Below are 17,827 nucleotides of genomic sequence, written 5' to 3'. Positions count from 1 at the left end.
TCTCTGTGTTGTTCCCTCCTCTCTGTGTCCCCCTCATCTGTTTTTCTCTCTCTCTCTGTCCATCCCCTCTCTGTTCCCCCTCTCCCTTTCTTTGCTCACACTCTCTGTCTTTGTTTCACCCCTCTCTCTTTGGTTCACCCCCTCTCTTTGTTCCCGTCCCTCTCTCTCTTTGTTTCCCTCTCCTCTCCCCCTCTCTCTCTCTGACAGTTGCAGGCAGCGGGAGCGCTCAGCACCACAGCTTTGTGGTTAGTCAGTTTGTTTAAAAACATCACGTTGTCAGTTTTACAGCTGGCAGCCGCTGAAGCAGTAATGCCCTTCCCATCTTCGGACAGATTCGGGGTTTTCCGACTTTTTTAAAAGCTCGCCGGAAAATCCTGAATCAGTCCAAAGTCGCGAAGCGTGTTCCTGCTCCAGCAACTCTCAGCTGTGAAACTGACAGCGTGATAGTTTTAAAAATATGTCTGCAAGGAGAAGGCAAAGGGAAATTTCCTTCTCGCGTCACGGGCTCCTGGTGAAGATGAGAAACGGCCCAGGGTACAGTTTACTCCCACTGGCCAGATGGAAATCTTTGGCAGGCAGCATCCTGGCCTGTGGGCGTATGTTGGACAACCCTGCTGTACACCCTCATGAGACTCTGTCAGTCTCTTGGTCTAAAATCGTCACTGATCTATTTTCCGTGAATGGCGACAACTTTATCTTCGTCACCGATTATTTTTCCAAATTTCCAATTGTCAGACAGGTAAAAGACACTTCAAGCGTGGTTGGCGCAGACACATTGGGCTGGATTTTAAGAAGCCTTTGACGTCATGATCTGTGGCAGGGGGGCCTAAAGATGGCTCCGGATGAAGCCCGCCATGGACCTCATTGCCGGCATGGCCCGGCCTGACCCTCCAGGTGGCGGCGAGGCTCCGTGGTGGCATATCCGGCGATGGGTGATGGAACCCCAATTAACATATGCAAATTAATAAAATTAATAAATTTAAATACACTTAAGCAAGATCTTGAGGACCCGCTGTGATCTTCGACGCGGTGGCCCGCACTCCCGTGCCTTCAGATCCCCATCTGGGGAAAGGCAGCGTGACACTAGTGTGGAGGGGGCAGGAAGTAGGTTTGTCAGTGTGGACGTCGGGGGGTATGGATTCAAATAAAAGTCATGGGTGTCGGGGATGGTGGGAAGTGTTGTCCTTTAAACATTGTGCTGGTTGCGGGGGATGGTCAGATGTTAAAGGTAAGTGTTTTGCGGAGGGGTAAGGGCAAATAGTTAATGTAATTGTTATTGGGGGGTGAGAAAGGGGAATTGGAACTTTATTTAATTTTGGGGGGATATTTCTTTCAAAATATAAATAACTCGGCAGGGCTGACTGTGCGCACAGGTAGCTGATGCCATTGTCAGGGACGGACAGCCCGCCCCCTCCATGAGATTGGTGGGGGGGCTGGCTGCTTCGGCTATTTAAATGAGCTGCTGCCCTTGAGATCGTGGCAGCTCTTTGGCCTGTGGCCCATGTGGCGGGCCGCCATTTTCTGAGCTCGCCGCTGAGATCGGCAACGGGCTCATAAAATCCAGCACATTGAGTGCCATATTCAGTCTATTCGGTGCACCTGAAGAAAATATTTCTGACAATGGGCCACAGTATACGGGCAGCCCTTTCAGGGAATTGTGCGCCAAATGGGGCGTAAACCATGTGACGTCTTCACCACATTACCCGAGATCTAATGGTCTTGCTGAGTGAGTGGTTCACACAGTTAAATCACTTATGCTGAAGTGTAGGACAACGAAACCAGATGTTCGTGTTACCATGCTACACCTATGGATATGGGCTTACTTTCACCAGCAGAGATCATGTTTGGCAGACAAGTGCAAACGATCTTGCCAAGCCATCATCTGTCCAAATTCTCCGAGATGCAGGAGACACTGCTCGAAAAACAAGGGAGACTGAAGATGGTGCATGACTGACATGCAGGGGCGGAACTACCCCAACTACACGTAGGACAAAAGGTCAGAGCCATACACCCCACAGTGAGAACATGGTTACCCACAGCGGTATCCAAAGTATGCAGTGAGCCTAGGTCTTAGGAGGTTACAATATCTAGTGCAGCAGTGTTGAGGAGTAACTGAAGCCTATAAAGAGAAGTGTGCAGTACTCCAATTGCGCACAGCGGACTGAAAAGAACACAGTCCGCCGATGAGGGTGTGACAGAACAATAGGACACCAATGGATACATTGACAGCATGTCTGCAAACCAAGAAAAACCAAGTGTGAAATCTACATCCCCAGAAGGTTATACCAATAACATGATTTGGAAGAGTTGTCAAGCCACTGAAAAGATATATGGACCCTTAAGCTTCTGCACTCGTACATGTCACAATCCGTAACCTTATACTAGTAAATTTTATAATGTTTATCTCGTATAACTAATTTTGATGTTATCCAATTTTATGTGTTTTTACTTGTAGCTTACCTTTGGAAAGAAATGGATGTTGTATGATTTCCTTCAGAGTGATGTCCCTTAAGAAGTTAGTATGCTAATGAGCTAAGTACCAGGATGTAGTCATGTGACTAGCAGCCATAGTCACTTTGCAACTGTAACACCCTGGACAAAGGTTCTGTAAATAGTTTGCTCTGTACTGTATATAATAATTTAGCTGTTAATAAACCTTCTGGAGATCTTCAACAAACTGGAATCCACAGAACTCATTGTGTTGCTTAAGATAACACAACAAAACCCATGACAAGCTGAGATCACAGAAACAGTCACTGGCCCCTCTTTCTTCTTCTTCAGGCTGTAAAGCTTTGCTTGCTGGTTTTCCTTTCTTTCTTTCAGCCTCCAGACCTAGGAAAGCCTGTTGAATTTATTCAGATCAAAAGTCAATGGTCATTTGCCTTTGAAAATTTTCAAGAGTCCATAAGTCTGACAATAGCAAAACCACCTGGGCCTTCCTTTTTTCCAAGTGTTAAAAATTGCAATTAGAATTTGCAGTTTAGAGCCCCCAGCTCTCTGTTTACAATCTGAGTCAGGGAAAGCGAAATCCGTTATCCTTTTGGTGTTACAGCCTTACACCGTGCTTTCAAAAGGGGTCTTTAAACTGGGTTCCTTGTTCTCAAGGTAACCAAGACCCCTGGCTTGTCTGGGCAGAATTGGTGTGAGGATACATGTCCCCTCCAAATGTCCATTATACACTGCATTAAAGATCACAGTTTTTAAAACATAACCATATTACAAGGTCCATCATTCATAACAACTGACACTTGAGTGTCGAACTGAGGGAGTCCTGCAGTGTCAGAGATGCTGTTGTTTTCGATAACACATTAATTAGAAACTTCATCTACCTGTTGAGGAGGATGGAAGTACTCCTATGACACTATTTGAAGACTTTCTCAACATTCTTCCTTTAACCATGCTACCAAAAAATATTTACTGCCCATTTAGCTTACAAGCTGTTTGGAAAACTTTGAGCCCAAATTGGCTTTGGCAAAGAGGGACTACATTTTCAAAGTAACTATTAGGATGTCTTGGGGGGGTCAGTTAGCTCAGTTGGCTAGACTGCTAGCCTGAAATACAGAAAAATGCCAACAGGTTCAATCCCCTTACCAGCTGCAGTAGGCCTGTCGCCTCACCTTGCCCACACTTGAGGAGTGGTGACACGCAAGCAGGGAATCTGTTGGCTGCTTTCACTGAGACAAACAAAGCAACCAGTGAAAAACTTTCCCTATTGAGTACTGCATGCATTAAATGTAGAAATTAGCAAGTTTTGCTTTACCTACAGGGAGACTAAATTTGCACTTAGTTGGTCTTGTGGTTTATACTTTGTGAAATGCAGAGACGTGGAGCTTTAATATTGGAGAGAGAAGAATCTAAAATAGCAGAACAGAACATGAACAATATTTGGATCTAATATTGTATCCATTAACAATGTTACAGGTGTATTGTTTACATGTGATCCTGTCACAAGGCATTCAAGCAGAATGATTATCAACGCAAACTATGGCCTAGGAGAGGTGAGATTCTATGACTTTGCTCCTGAAATGTGCTTTTGGCTATCATTATCTGCTGGCCTGCTTTGTGTTCTGTTACACCAGCCTGCTTTCTACAAACATGCTCAGGCATAACTATATATTAATACAGACTCATCCACAGGCAGTTTTGCACAAACAAATGCACTAACTCATGTATATTCTTACACATCTAGGGTTTTTAATTGTGTGTGCCAATGGTTAGACTTAGCCTTGCATGTTCAGGTTTTAATTTTTTTGCATGGCAAGTGCTGAACATATAAGCTGATAACTGCAATGTGAGAGATCAAATTAAAGGACAGTGAAAGGACTGAGAAGAAAGTGTAAGTTAGATTCGATGAATTCAATGTCAAATCAGGTACAGAAAGAAAAATAAAGAGAAGGAAAAAAAGATTGGATTAAGAGAGAGAGAGAAAAAGAGGCAGAAAGAAAAAGTAAAATATGTGTAATTTAATTTGTTGTGGTCTGCTTTATGCTGCACAACCTTACTGTTATGAGGGGACGGCCCTTGCCACCAGTTAGATGGTGAGCAGCTAAAAACCAGGAGCATGAAGAAAAGGAAGAGGAGGCAACCTAAAGAGCCCAATTAATGGCTGGGCTGTCCGTGATGAATTTATCTAAGTGCGATACCAGTAAACGCAACCCCAATTCCCCATTCACCAATGGCCCTGCACCCATCTGCTTGGCCTCAATGGAAAAACAAAAGCCACTGCAAAATAAACATGTCAAATCAAATTTATAAATGAAATCATGCCATATTGCAAACAAAAGTCAACTAATCATCTTTGTGCATTTTCTTAGTGCCTGTCTTCCACGAGCCTTTGTCTGTACTAGTGCTGCTTTGCAGTGCTACCCCTGTAGGTGCAGCATAACTGCTGGCTTTCAGTGAAGGAGACCATAGATGGCCTCGTAGGATGACCTCGAAGAGTTCTGGACCTCGTAGACCTGGCTCTGGATTGCAATTTTTCAGCAAAGGCAGCAGCAAGGGCACTAGTTGAGTGGCAGGGATGGGAGGACGAATGCTGTCATCCTGAGAGAGGACAGTGGGTTTGTGCTCCATTGAACCACTGCCATTTCCCTTGGGGGCAGCACCTCAGCAATCCGAGTAATCTACTGGTGGACAGATTGCAGGATTTCTGTGACATCCTGCAAGCCTCTTTACAGCCCTGATGGCAGAGGTTGAGCTTGCCAGGCAGCAAGCTAACCTCAGTGGGAGCAGTCTGAGCTTCCACTGCATCATTCAGATGTTGGGTGGCTTCTGCTTGTGCTGCAATGGAAGCTGCAAAATTGTCCATCAGATGCTGAATCATAGTTTGTCCACAAGTGTGCAAATGGAGTTGGTCGCCATTTCCATGCTGGAAAGGATGGCCTCTAAGCTTTGTACAAAGCCCTTTCCATGTTGGTGTTAAACTCCAGGTTCCTTGAATTACTGGCAGGCTTCCCAATATACCAATATGCTTGCACATTTTTTTTATTCATTCAAGGGATGTGGGCATCCCTGGCTAGGCCAGCATTTATTGCCCATCCCTAATTGCCCTTGAGAAGGTGGTGGTGAGCTGCCTTCTCGAACTGCTGCAGTCCATGTGAGGTAGGTACAGTGTTGTTCGCAAGGGAATTCCAGGATTTTGACCCAGCGACAGTGAAGGAACGGCGATATAGTTCCAAGTCAGGATGGTGTGTGACTTGGAGGGGAACTTGCAGGTAGTGGTGTTCCCATGCATCTGCTGCTCCTGTCCTTCGAGGTGGCAGAGGTCATGGGTTTGGAAGGTGCTGTCTGAGGAGCCTTGGTGCATTGTTGCTGTGCATCTTGTAGATGGTACAACTGCTGCCATTGTGCGTCGGTAGCGGAGGAAGTCAGGAGTGAAAGCTTATGGATGGGGTACCTATCAAGCGGATGCTTTGTCCTGGATGGTGTCGAGCTTCTTGAGTGTTGTTGGAGCTGCACCCATCCAGGCAAGTGGAGAGTATTCCATCACACTCCTGACTTGTGCCTTGTAGATGGTGGACAATCTTTTGTGGGTCAGGAGGTGAGTTACGTACTGCAGGATTCTGAGCCTTGGACTTGCCTTTGTAGCCACGGTATTTGTATGGTTACTCTAGTTCAGTTTCTGATCAATGGTAACCCCCAGGATGTTCATAGTGGGGAATTCAGTGATGGTAATGCCATTGAATGTCAAGGGGAGATGGTTAGATTCTCTCTTGTTTGAAATAGTCATTGCCTGGCCCTAGTGTGGCGGGAATGTTACTTGTCACTTATCAGCTCAAGCCTGGATGTTGTCCAGGTCTTGCTGCATTTCTACACAGACTGCTTCAGTAGCTGAGGAGTGGCGAATGGTGCTGAACATTGTGCAATCATCAGCGAACATCCCCATTTCTGACCTTATTTTGGAAGGAAGGCCACTGATGAAGCAGCTGAAGATGGTTGGGCCTAGGACACTACCCTGAAGAACTCCTGCAGTGATGTCCCTGGGCTGAGATGATTGACCTCCAACAACTGCCTGTGTGGAGTTTGCAAGTTCTCCCTGTGTCTGCGTAGGTTTTCTCCGGGTGCTCCGGTTTCCTCCCACAAGCCAAAAGACTTGCAGGTTGATAGGTAAATTGGCCATTATAAATTGTCACTAGTATAGGTAGGTGGTAGGGAAATATAGGGACAGGTGGGGATGTTTGGTAGAAATATGGGATTAGTGTAGGATTAGTATAAATGGGTGGTTGATGTTCGGCACAGACTCGGTGGGCCGAAGGGCCTGTTTCAGTGCTGTATCTCTAATCTAATCTAATCTAAACACCCATCTTCCTTTGCGCTAGGTATGACTCCAACCAGCAGAGGGTTTTCTCCCTGATTCACATTGACTCCAGGTTTGCTAGGGCTGCTTGAAGCCATACTCGGTCACATGCTGCCTTGATATCAAGGGCAGTCACTCTCTCCTCACCTCTTGAGTTCAGCTCTTTTGTCGATGTTTGAACCAAGGCTGTAATGAGGTCAGGAGCTGAGTGGCCCTGGTGGAATCCAAATTGAGCATTACTGAGCAGGTTATTTCTAAGTACGTGCCGCTTGATGCACTTTCAATGACACCTTCCATCACTTTAGTTTAGTTTAGTTTAGAGATACAGCACTGAAACAGGCCCTTCGGCCCACCGAGTCTGTGCCGACCATCAACCACCCATTTGTACTAATCCTACATTCCTACCAAACATCCCCACCTGTCCCTATACTTCCCTACCACCTACCTATACTAGTGGCAATTTATAATGGCCAATTTACCTACCAACCTGCAAGTCTTTTGGCTTGTGGGAGGAAACCGGAGCACCCGGAGAAAACCCACGCAGACACAGGGAGAACTTGCAAACTCCACACAGGCAGTACCCAGAATTGAACCCGGGTCGCTGGAGCTGTGAGGCTGCAGTGCTAACCACTGCGCCACTGTGCCGCCCTTTACTGATGATCAGGAGTAGACTGATGGGGTGGTAACTGGCTGGGTTGGACTTGTCCTGCTTTTTGTGTACAGGACATAGAGTCATAGAGAGATATAGCACCGAAACAGGTCCTTCAGCCCACTGAGTCCGCGCCGACCATCAACCACCCATTTATACTAATCCTACATTAATCCCATTTTCCCTCTCACATCCCCACCTTCCCTCAATTCTCCTACCATTTACCTACTTTAGGGTCAATTTTTTTTACAATGGCCAATTTACCCATCAACCTGCAAGTCTTTGGCATGTGGGAGGAAACCGGAACATCCGGAGAAAACCCATGCGGCCACAGGGAGAACTTGCAAACTCTACACAGGCAGTACCCAGAACCAAACCCGGGTCGCTGGAGCTGTGAGGCTGCGGTGCTAACCACTGTGCCACTGTGCCGTGGTTAGATGTTAGTAAGGAGGACTTTGCTGGGTCGACAGGGCTGGGTTTGCCGTTGTTGTTTCTGGTGCCTGGGTTGATGCCGGGTGGTCCGTCCTGTTTCATTCCTTATCGACGTTGTAGTGGTTTGATACAACTGAGTGGCTTTCTAGGCCATTTCAGAGTCAACCACATTTCTGTGGGTCTAGAGTCACATGTAGGCTCGGCCAGACCAGGTAAGGACAGCAGATTTCCTTCACTAAAGAACACTAGTGAACCAGGTGGGTTTTTACAACAATCGTCAATGGTTTCATGGCCATCATTAGACTAGTGTTTAATTCCAGATTTATTAATTGAATTCAAATTCCACCTTTTGCTCTGGTGGGATTCGGATCCATGTCCTCAGAACAATACCCTAGGTCTCTGGGTTACTAGTCCAGGGTCAAAACCACTAAGCCACCATCTTTAGGGCCTCCTTGTCCCCATGGGTACAGGACATCTCTCCTCTTTTCTACCTCCTCCCCCAAGATCTCCAGTGCGGTGCTCGAAAACTTTGCAGCCTGCTCTCTCCCATGTTGTGTCATTATTCAACGTTTGCCAGATCAAATTCACTTCCTGCACGATTATGGCCTGCAGCCACACTGCACCTCCCCTTTAACAGGTACAGCCTTAGGTGATGTTAGCCACTCATGTTATTCTACCCCTGCTGATGCATCCAGCCAATCAACAGTGTGGTTAGCGCTGGCTCAATGCAGAGATTATTCAAATCAGCAGGTGGCACATAGTTGGCATGCTGTCTGCACTGCAGTGAACAAGCACGGGATAATTGGGCATCACCATCCCTGTGCCCATTTTCGGGGACTATCCAATTGAACCTCACAGTGTATTTCCTGCTTAAAACTCAATTGATTTTCTTCCTCTACACTTTTCCTTCCTTCTGCCGCTATCTTTTTTTCAGTAATTTGTCTAGTTATCTCATTTTGAACCCCTGCAATTCCCTGCAGCCACCCCCCCCACACCTGCCCACTTCCTTCTGAGCTTAAATGACTCTTCACTCTCCTTTTCCATGCTGCCAGTTCATTAGTCCCTTTCTGTTCAGATGTAGCCTTGAATAGCTCCCATTGTCCCCAGAATGAGACCCAATATCTCATAAAGCAGAAACTCTCTTCCTGACATCACCCCTTTGGTTACTTGTTGAGCTCTGTAATCCTTTCCGATTGGACCACAAGGTTGGGCGAGCCATCTGGATATTACAGATTTTGGACTCCTGCTGCTAAAACTGCTTCCTAACATCTGAAACTCCTTTTTCTAAAGTTTAACTTTTCCTTTTTTGTATCATTGGCTTTCAAATGAACCAGGACATCTGGCTGCCTCCTCCCATCACTTGTTTCCAGTAATTCTGAAATGTTACTGATTCTAGCACCTCTTGAGACAACAAATCATGTCTGACTTTCAGTCCAGACTGGGAAAGAATGTGCACAGCCCTCTATTAACTTTCCTGTTATTGCTGCATTCCAACTGAATTGCTTACACACCAGTCAACTCATATTTTTAATACAATTGTAACCCATAAATAAAAGTTTATCTCGGGTGGTGGCTCAAAACTGGCTGTATCATATTGGCTGCTTGCTGTACACAACCCAGTTTTATTGCAGTGAAGGGAATTAAGTATCAGGCCCTGTGTATAACGGGCAGCCTATCCGATACCATCTGTTTGGTGCCGCCACCACCCAAGATAGATTTCTACCCATGAATCTTTCCTACAAAGCCCGTGCTTCAGACTTGGAGAGAATCATTTACTGTGGACATTCCTTTGCTGGCACAGACACGATGGGTTGAATGACCTCCTTCTGTACTGTAATTTTTCTATGGTTCTAGGGTTCATGCACGTCTGATTCTTGGACAGTTACCACTTCTTCCTTTACCACTGTCTGTTCCCATTTTTCGACAGGGTGACTACCCTCTGAATTCTGGCTCCAGAAATCTTGCTCCCTCTCTTATATGTCAGGTTATTTCAAACTCAACCTCAAGTTCTCAGACCTTGAACTCAAGTAATCCCAGTTGGAGACACTTTCCACAGATGTGTTTAAGGAAGTTAATACCAGCAATTCAAAGCTGTCATACTGCAGGAAGCACACATCATTTTTTGTATGCTCACATAACTGTCCCTTCCTGTGCTCACATGCTTGATATAAATGTAAATTGAATTTTATACGAAACGAAACTACTCAGTTGTTCCTTCCCCCTCTGCTCCAAATGTTCACTCAAGCCAAATTTCCATTTTGGAAGTTTTGTTTCACTCTGTTTCCACCTGAATTGGCCTGAAACTGCCTAGATTTAAGGATTAATGTCCTGGACACTGCTGGAGAAATATCATAGGGACATTAACTTCTTTTCATTGAGCACACTTCCGTTAATTAGTTCAAAGAATATTGTTGATGTGAACAAAGACTGTTAGTTGACTTTGACTGGGTGGAGTGGTTAGATATGAGAAGTCATGTTATGAAACCTCCAGGAATATGTCAATCCTATTACCATGGTGTGCTCTCTGTCTGACTATGCTCACACAAATACATCTAAGTTCTTTGTACACGCACAAAACAACTTTTATTTATACAGTGTCTTAAAAATGAAAAAGTCATGAGATACTTCCCAAATAGGCACTAGAAAAACAGATAGCTAGGAAAAAAGTGATTTAGTTCGCTGACTCACATCTTAGCCAAAGCGATGTCCACTCACACACAAACACACACAGACACACAATCAAACACACAACAACTTCAATTTATATAATGCTTTTAATGTAAGAAAACAACCCAAGGTGTTTCATAGGAGCATTATAAAGCAAAATTTGACACCGAGCCACATAAAGGGCTATTAGGGCATTGGTTAAAGTGGTAGGTTTTAAGGAGCATCTTAAAGGAGTAAAGAGAGGTAGAGAGGCAGTGGGATTTACGGAGGGAATTCCAGAGCTTGAGGCCAAGGCAACTAAAGGCACATTTTCTAACAGTGGAGCAATTAAATAGGAGATGCACAAGAGGCCAGAATTTGGGAGTGCAGATACCTTGGAAAGTTGTGTGGCTGCAAGGGATTACAGAGATATGGAGGGCAAGGCCATGGAGGGATTTGAAAACAAGGATGAGAATTTTAAAATTGAAGCATTGTTTATCTGGGAGCCAATGTAGGTCAGCGAGCACAGGGGTAAAGGGTGAACAGGACTTAACAGACTTGGTATGAGTTAGCAGTGTTTTCGATAATCTCAAGTTTATGGAGGATAGAAAGTGGGAGGCCACTCAGGAGTGCATTGGACTGGTTGAGATGCATCCAAGGATACTGAGGGAACTGAGAGTGGAAATTGCGGAAGCACTGGCCATAATTTTTCAGTCTTCCTTCGACTCAGGGGTGGTGGCAGAGGACTGGAGAATTGCAGACGTTACACCCTTGTTCAAACAAGGATCTAAAGATGAGCCCAGCAACTACAGGCCGGTCAGTTTAACTTAGCTGTTGGGGAAAGTTCTAGAAAGAATAATTCAGGGCAAAATTAATAGTCACATGGACAAATGCAGGTTAATTAAAGAAAGCCAGCATGGATTTCTTAAGGGAAAATCATGCTTAATTAACTTGCTGGAGTTTTTTTGAAGAGGTATCAGAGAGGGTTGATGAGGGCAATGCAGTTGATGTGGTGTACATGGACTTCCAAAAGGCATTTGATACAGTGCCACGGAACAAACTTGTGAGCAAAGTTATAGCTCATGGAATAAATGGGAAAGTAGCAACATGGATACGGAATTGGCTGAGTGACAGGAAACAAAGTGCAGTGGTTAATGGATGTTTTTCGGATGGAGGAAGGTTTGTAGTGGAGTCCTCCAGGGACCAGTGTTGGGACACTTGCTTTTCCTGATATATATTAATGACCTAGACCTTGGTGTACAGGGCACAATTTCAAAGTTTGCGGACGATATGAAACTTGGAAGCATTGTGAACTGTGAGGAGGATAATGTGGAACTTCAAAAGGACATAAACAAGTTGGTGGAATGGGCGGACAGGTGGCAGATGAAATTCAATGTGGAGAAATGTGAAGTGACATATTTTGGTTGGAAGAACATGGAGAGACAATATAAAATAAAGAGTATAATTCTAAAGAGGGTGCAGAGGCAGGGGGACCCGGGTGTATATGTATATAAGTTGTTGAAGGTGGCAGGACAGGTTGAGAAATCGGTTAAAGCGTACAGGATCCTGGGCTTTATTAATAGGGGCATAGAATACAAGAGCAAGGAAGTTATGTTGAACTTGTATAAGACACTAGTTCAGCCTCAGCTGGAGTATTGGGTCCAGTTCTGGGCGCCGCACTTTAGGAAAGATGTGAGGACATGGGAGAGAGTATAGAAAAGACTCACGAGAATGGTTCCAGTGATGAGGAACTTCAGTTATGAAGACAAATTGGAGACATTAGGGGTATTTTCTTTGGAGAAGAGAAGGCTGAGAGGAAATTTGATAGAGGTATTCAAAATCATGAGGGGTCTGGACAGAGTAAACAGGGAGAATCTGTTCCCACTTGTGAAAGGATCGAGAACAAGAGGACACAGATTTAAAGTAATTGATAAGAGAATCAAAGGCGACATGAAGAAAAACTTATTCACACAGAGATTGGTTAAGGTCAGGAATGCGCTTTCTGAGGGTGTGGTATAGGCAGGTTCAATTGAAGCATTCAAAAGGGAATTAGACTGTAATATGAAAAAGAAGAATGTGCAGGGTTATGAGAAGGCAAGGAGTTGCAATAAGTGAAATGATCATTAGGAGAGCTGGTGCAGACACGATGGGCTGAATGGCCTCTTCTGCTCTGTAACAGTTCTGTGATTCTGTGAATAGTCAAGTCTGGAGGTAACAAAAGAATGGGTGAGAGTTTCAGCAGCAGATGAGCTGCGTTGGGGTGGAGTCAGGAGATGATGCAGAAGTGGAAATAGGTGGTCTTAGTAATGGCGTGGACATGTGGTTGGAAGCTTTTCTCAGAGTCAAATATGACACCGAGAGCAGCATTTGTCCTGCGGACTTCTGAACTCTGCCGTCACGCTCAAATAGGGGTCAGAAGCCCACTCTGTGTGGGAAACAGTCACTCAATGTGATTTTCCCTGCAGTGGCCAAATAATGACCAGAGGGTGGTCTCGCTGTCCAATTATGAGGCTCTCGAAGCTGGAGGGCCAATAGGAGGCTTTCCAGCTTGAAAGCATCAGAATGCCATGGCAGGTAAATGAGGAAGTGAGTGCTTCAAAATGGGAGCCACCTCTCTTCAGTGTTTTCAAACCTTAAATTAAAAATGGCCTTTTCAGCTGGGCCACCACTGTGGGCAGGGAAGTCCCTCCACATGGAGGCCTGTAGCCCTGGCCCCCTGGTCTGCTGCTGGGAGGCTGCCTCCAGGCAGCTAAACTGTCTCTCGCTGCCTCTGGGAACCTGGAAACCGACTGGAAAATCCCAGTTAGTTTCGTTAACAATGGGCCAATTGGTTACCTGCTGACTCCCTCAATCCCACCTCCGGCAAAATAGCCCAGGGACCAGATGGAGCCTCCATTCCTGATCCCAGTGGGCCCTAAAAATCCAACCCCAATGTTCTGAACTATCTGGTTTAGCCTCAGACAGTTGCCAGGAAGGGGGATGGAACTGATAGCTGGGGAACAGGGTTTGTAGTGGGGACCAAAGACAATGGCATCTGTCTTTCCAATATCTTATTCGAGGAAGTTTCTGCTCATTCAGTACTGGATCCCAGACATGCAGTCTAAAAATTTAGAGACAGTGGAGGGGTCAAGAGGGGTGATGGTGAAGTACAGCTGGGTGTCATCAGCATACATTTCGAAACTGATGTCGCCGAGAGGCAGCATGTAGATGAGAAATAAGACGGGGCCAAGGATAGATCTTTGTGGAACACTGGAGGTAGTGGCGTGAGAGCAGGAAGAGACGCCATTGCAAGTAATTCTCTGGCTGTGATTAGATAGATAAGAATGGAACTAGGCAAGTGAAGTCCCAGCCAGCTGAAAAACAGTGGAGAGGTGTTGGAGGAGGACGGTGTGGCCACACACAGACACACAGTGGGGGTGGGGGGAGATTTTATGCCCTACCCCGCAATGGTTTTGGTGGCAGGAAAGCATATAAAGCGGGAAAGCGGTGCAGACCCCGCCACCTTCCCGCCTCCACCCAAATGAAGTCCAGGGCGGGAAGGCCTGTGCACGACCTTCCTGCCCTACTACCAATTGAGGCCCTTAAGTGGGCAATTAATGTCTAATTAAGGGCCTCATCCCACCACTGCCGGTATTCGCCCAGCAGCGGGTGGGCCACACGGGGAGCATGACAAGCACATCTATGCGGGATGCGTGCCAGCTCCCGGGGGTGGGGGTGGAGGGGGAGGGGGGAGGGGGTGGGTCCATTACTGGCAGCAGCCACCACCTCCATCCTGGCATGGCTCAGTAAAAGAGCAGCTGGCCTCTGATTGGTCAGCAGCTCTCAGCAGGCAGGACTTCCGACGCCGCGGTCCTTAGTCCTGGAGAAGGCCCGCTGCCTTCCACTTAAGTGCTGAATTGGCACATAATTTGGTGGGCCTTTCCCAGAGGAGGCGATGCAGGGCTCTCGCTGGCACTTTAGCTGGTGGCCAAGACCCTCATCGTCAAGATAAAATCCTGGCCACAGATTCAAACACAAATACTATTATACACATACAAACACTTACTCAAAGACACACAGACTCTCTCTCAAACATACACCCTCAAATACAAAGTCAAAATACTGCAGATGCTGGAAAGTTGAAATAAAAACCAAAAATGCTGGAAACACTCAGCAGGTCAGGCAGCATCTTTGGAGACAGAGTTAATGTTTCAGGGTGATGATCTTTCATCAGAACTGGAAGAAGTCAGAGGTGTGACAGGTTCTAAGTAAGTACAGAGGCAGAGAAAGGGGGGAGGGAGGGAAAAAAACACACACACACGTGTGTATATATATATATATATACACAAACATAGACATCCACACGCACACACACACTTACACACACTCACACACTCACACACACACGCACCAGCTTGTTTGTTTCATGTGCTGAAGATCTCTAAAGACAGTTCAAATTCATCAAAAAGTGTTGATAAGCAAATCTGTGAGAAAAAGGGAAACTCAGCAATGTACTGGCAGCATTGGGAAAGGCAGCTAGGGAGAAGAATTAAACTGTACAAAGGTGCTACCATTAAAGTATTTTCAAACAAAAACAAGAAATGCTGGAATCACTCAGCAGGTCTGGCAGCATCTGTGGAAAGAGAAGCAGAGTTAACGTTTCGGGTCAGTGACCCTTCTTCGGAACTGACAAATATTAGAAAAGTCACAGATTATAAACAAGTGAGGTGGGGGTTGGGCAAGAGATAACAAAGGAGAAGGTGCAGATTGGACCAGGCCACATAGCTGACCAAAAGGTCACGGAGCAAAGGCAAACAATATGTTAATGGTATTTTGAAAGACAAAGCATTAGTACAGATTAGGTGTGAATATACTGAATATCGAACATCAGCAAGTGCAAACCTGAAGAAAAACAACCTGAAAAAAACAGTGGGTAAGCAAACTGAACAAACTAAGATGAAATGAAATAAATGCAAAAAATTTAAAAAGGAATGCAAAAAAAAGGAAGAAAAAATAACTAAAAATGACTAAAAATGAAAGTAAAGTGGGGGGCTGTCATGCTCTGAAATTATTGAACTCAATGTTCAGTCCGGCAGGCTGTAGTGTGCCTAATCGGTAGATGAGATGCTGTTCCTCGAGCTTGCGTTGATGTTCACTGGAACACTGCAGCAATCCCAGGACAGAGATGTGAGCATGAGAGCAGGGGGGAGTGTTGAAATGGCAAGCAACCGGAAGCTCAGGGTCCTGCTTGCGGACTGAGCGGAGATGTTCCGCAAAGCGGTCACCCAGTCTGCGCTTGGTCTCCCCAATGTAGAGGAGACCACACTGTGAGCAGCGAATACAGTATACTACATTGAAAGAAGTACAAGTAAATCGCTGCTTCACCTGAAAGGAGTGTTTGGGGCCTGGGATAGTGAGGAGAGAGGAGGTAAATGGGCAGGTATTACACCTCCTGCGATTGCAAGGGAAGGTGCCCTGGGACGGGGACGAGGTGGTGGGGGTAATGGAGGAGTGGACCAGGGTGTCGCGGAGGGAACGATCCCTTCGGAATGCTGACAGGGGAAGGGAGGGGAAGATGCGACTGGTAGTGGCATCACGCTGGAGGTGGCGAAAATGGTCAGCATTCGCTGCTCACAGTGTGGTCTCCTCTACATTGGGGAGACCAAGCGCAGACTGGGTGACCGCTTTGCGGAACATCTCCGCTCAGTCCGCAAGCAGGACCCTGAGCTTCCGGTTGCTTGCCATTTCAACACTCCCCCCTGCTCTCATGCTCACATCTCTGTCCTGGGATTGCTGCAGTGTTCCAGTGAACATCAACGCAAGCTCGAGGAACAGCATCTCATCTACCGATTAGGCACACTACAGCCTGCCGGACTGAACATTGAGTTCAATAATTTCAGAGCATGACAGCCCCCCACTTTACTTTCATTTTTAGTCATTTTTAGTTATTTTTTCTTCCGTTTTTTTGCATTCCTTTTTAAATTTTTTGCATTTATTTCATTTCATCTTAGTTTGTTCAGTTTGCTTACCCACTGTTTTTTTCAGGTTGTTTTTCTTCAGGTTTGCACTTGCTGATGTTCTATATTCAGTATATTCACACCTAATCTGTACTAATGCTTTGTCTTTCAAAACACCATTAACATATTGTTTGCCTTTGCTCCGTGACGTTTTGGTCAGCTATGTGGCCTGGTCCAATCTGCACCTTCTCCTTTGTTATCTCTTGCCCAACCCCCACCTCACTTGTTTATAATCTGTGACTTTTCTAATATTTGTCAGTTCCGAAGAAGGGTCACTGACCCGAAACGTTAACTCTGCTTCTCTTTCCACAGATGCTGCCAGACCTGCTGAGTGATTCCAGCATTTCTTGTTTTTGTTTCAGATTTCCAGCATCCGCAGGATTTTGCTTTTATTAAAGTATTTTCAAAGTTTGAACACAGAAGTCGACAGAAGTATACAGGAAGTCCATCAGCAGCTTAAAAAGATGAACTGATATTTTGGATATAGACCTTTTGTCAGAACTCAGAACTAATACTGTTGCTACTTATTTGAGTCCAGTAACTACAGTAACAGGAACCAGTTGTTTTGCAACTTGTTTATACTGCCTGGCTCTGATTCAGGTTCTCATAGCCATGAGGGAATTCTTCATGTGAGTACTTAAGTACCTGGTACCTGATACTCACCACCTCAAGACTATCTCATGTTTTGCAAATGTATGAGAAATGGAAAGCTTTGGTAATCAGTATTTACCAGACAAGGGGTTATTAAAATGATGAATTGGTATAATTCAGCATCATGCAAGGGATCAGCAGACCAGGGAAGGAGGGAGAGTAGAGGGGATGATTAGTGGGCAAACCCTGAAGAGCAAAGGTTTTGAAGTAGCTGAAGGAGGAAGTAGCTGAAACTAAACACAAAGCACATAGTCAGAAGGACATTGCTAATTGAGAAGTCTAAATGATTGGAAATAAAAGAATGATAGGATGAGTAGAATAACATCTGGAAAAGAAGACAAGTTAAATAAGGCTTCTAAGGAAAGGAGCAAGGTAAGCTAAAGGTTGATGGGGCATAGAAATGGTAGGGGAATAGTGATGAATCCTTATCACAGGGAAATGAAGCAATAACTATGAGTGACTCAGAGCAGAGCAGTAAAGGAATTCAAAACAATGGGACTAACAAACAATACAGTATTTCATTAAGGATCCCAGTGAGAGAAGTTCATGGCAAAAGGAATAAAAAGAGGACAAGGTGAAGAACTTAACAGAGCTCTCTTGGAAGATAGAAGCAGTCATTTGGAGTCAATTATAAAAGTAAACCTGAACAAATAAATA

General features: G+C 45.3%; 1 protein-coding gene across 3 annotated transcripts in view; it reads left to right on the top strand.

Annotated features, from left to right (window-relative positions):
• LOC137378753 (rifampicin phosphotransferase-like) overlaps positions 1 to 17,827 on the top strand; it is a 200,945-nt gene that overhangs the window by 99,069 nt on the left and 84,049 nt on the right. For all 3 annotated transcript variants that reach the window (XM_068049132.1, XM_068049133.1, XM_068049131.1), the window contains exon 16: positions 3,922 to 3,998. In XM_068049132.1, the coding sequence (XP_067905233.1) occupies positions 3,922 to 3,998 (77 nt within the window). The remainder of the gene's footprint in view (positions 1 to 3,921; positions 3,999 to 17,827) is intronic.

This window comes from Heterodontus francisci, chromosome 17 (genome assembly GCF_036365525.1).
Source record: "Heterodontus francisci isolate sHetFra1 chromosome 17, sHetFra1.hap1, whole genome shotgun sequence".
Taxonomy (NCBI): Eukaryota; Metazoa; Chordata; class Chondrichthyes; order Heterodontiformes; family Heterodontidae; genus Heterodontus; species Heterodontus francisci.
Note: the sequence above shows the minus strand (reverse complement) of the source record. Positions and strands in the feature narration are given on the sequence as shown.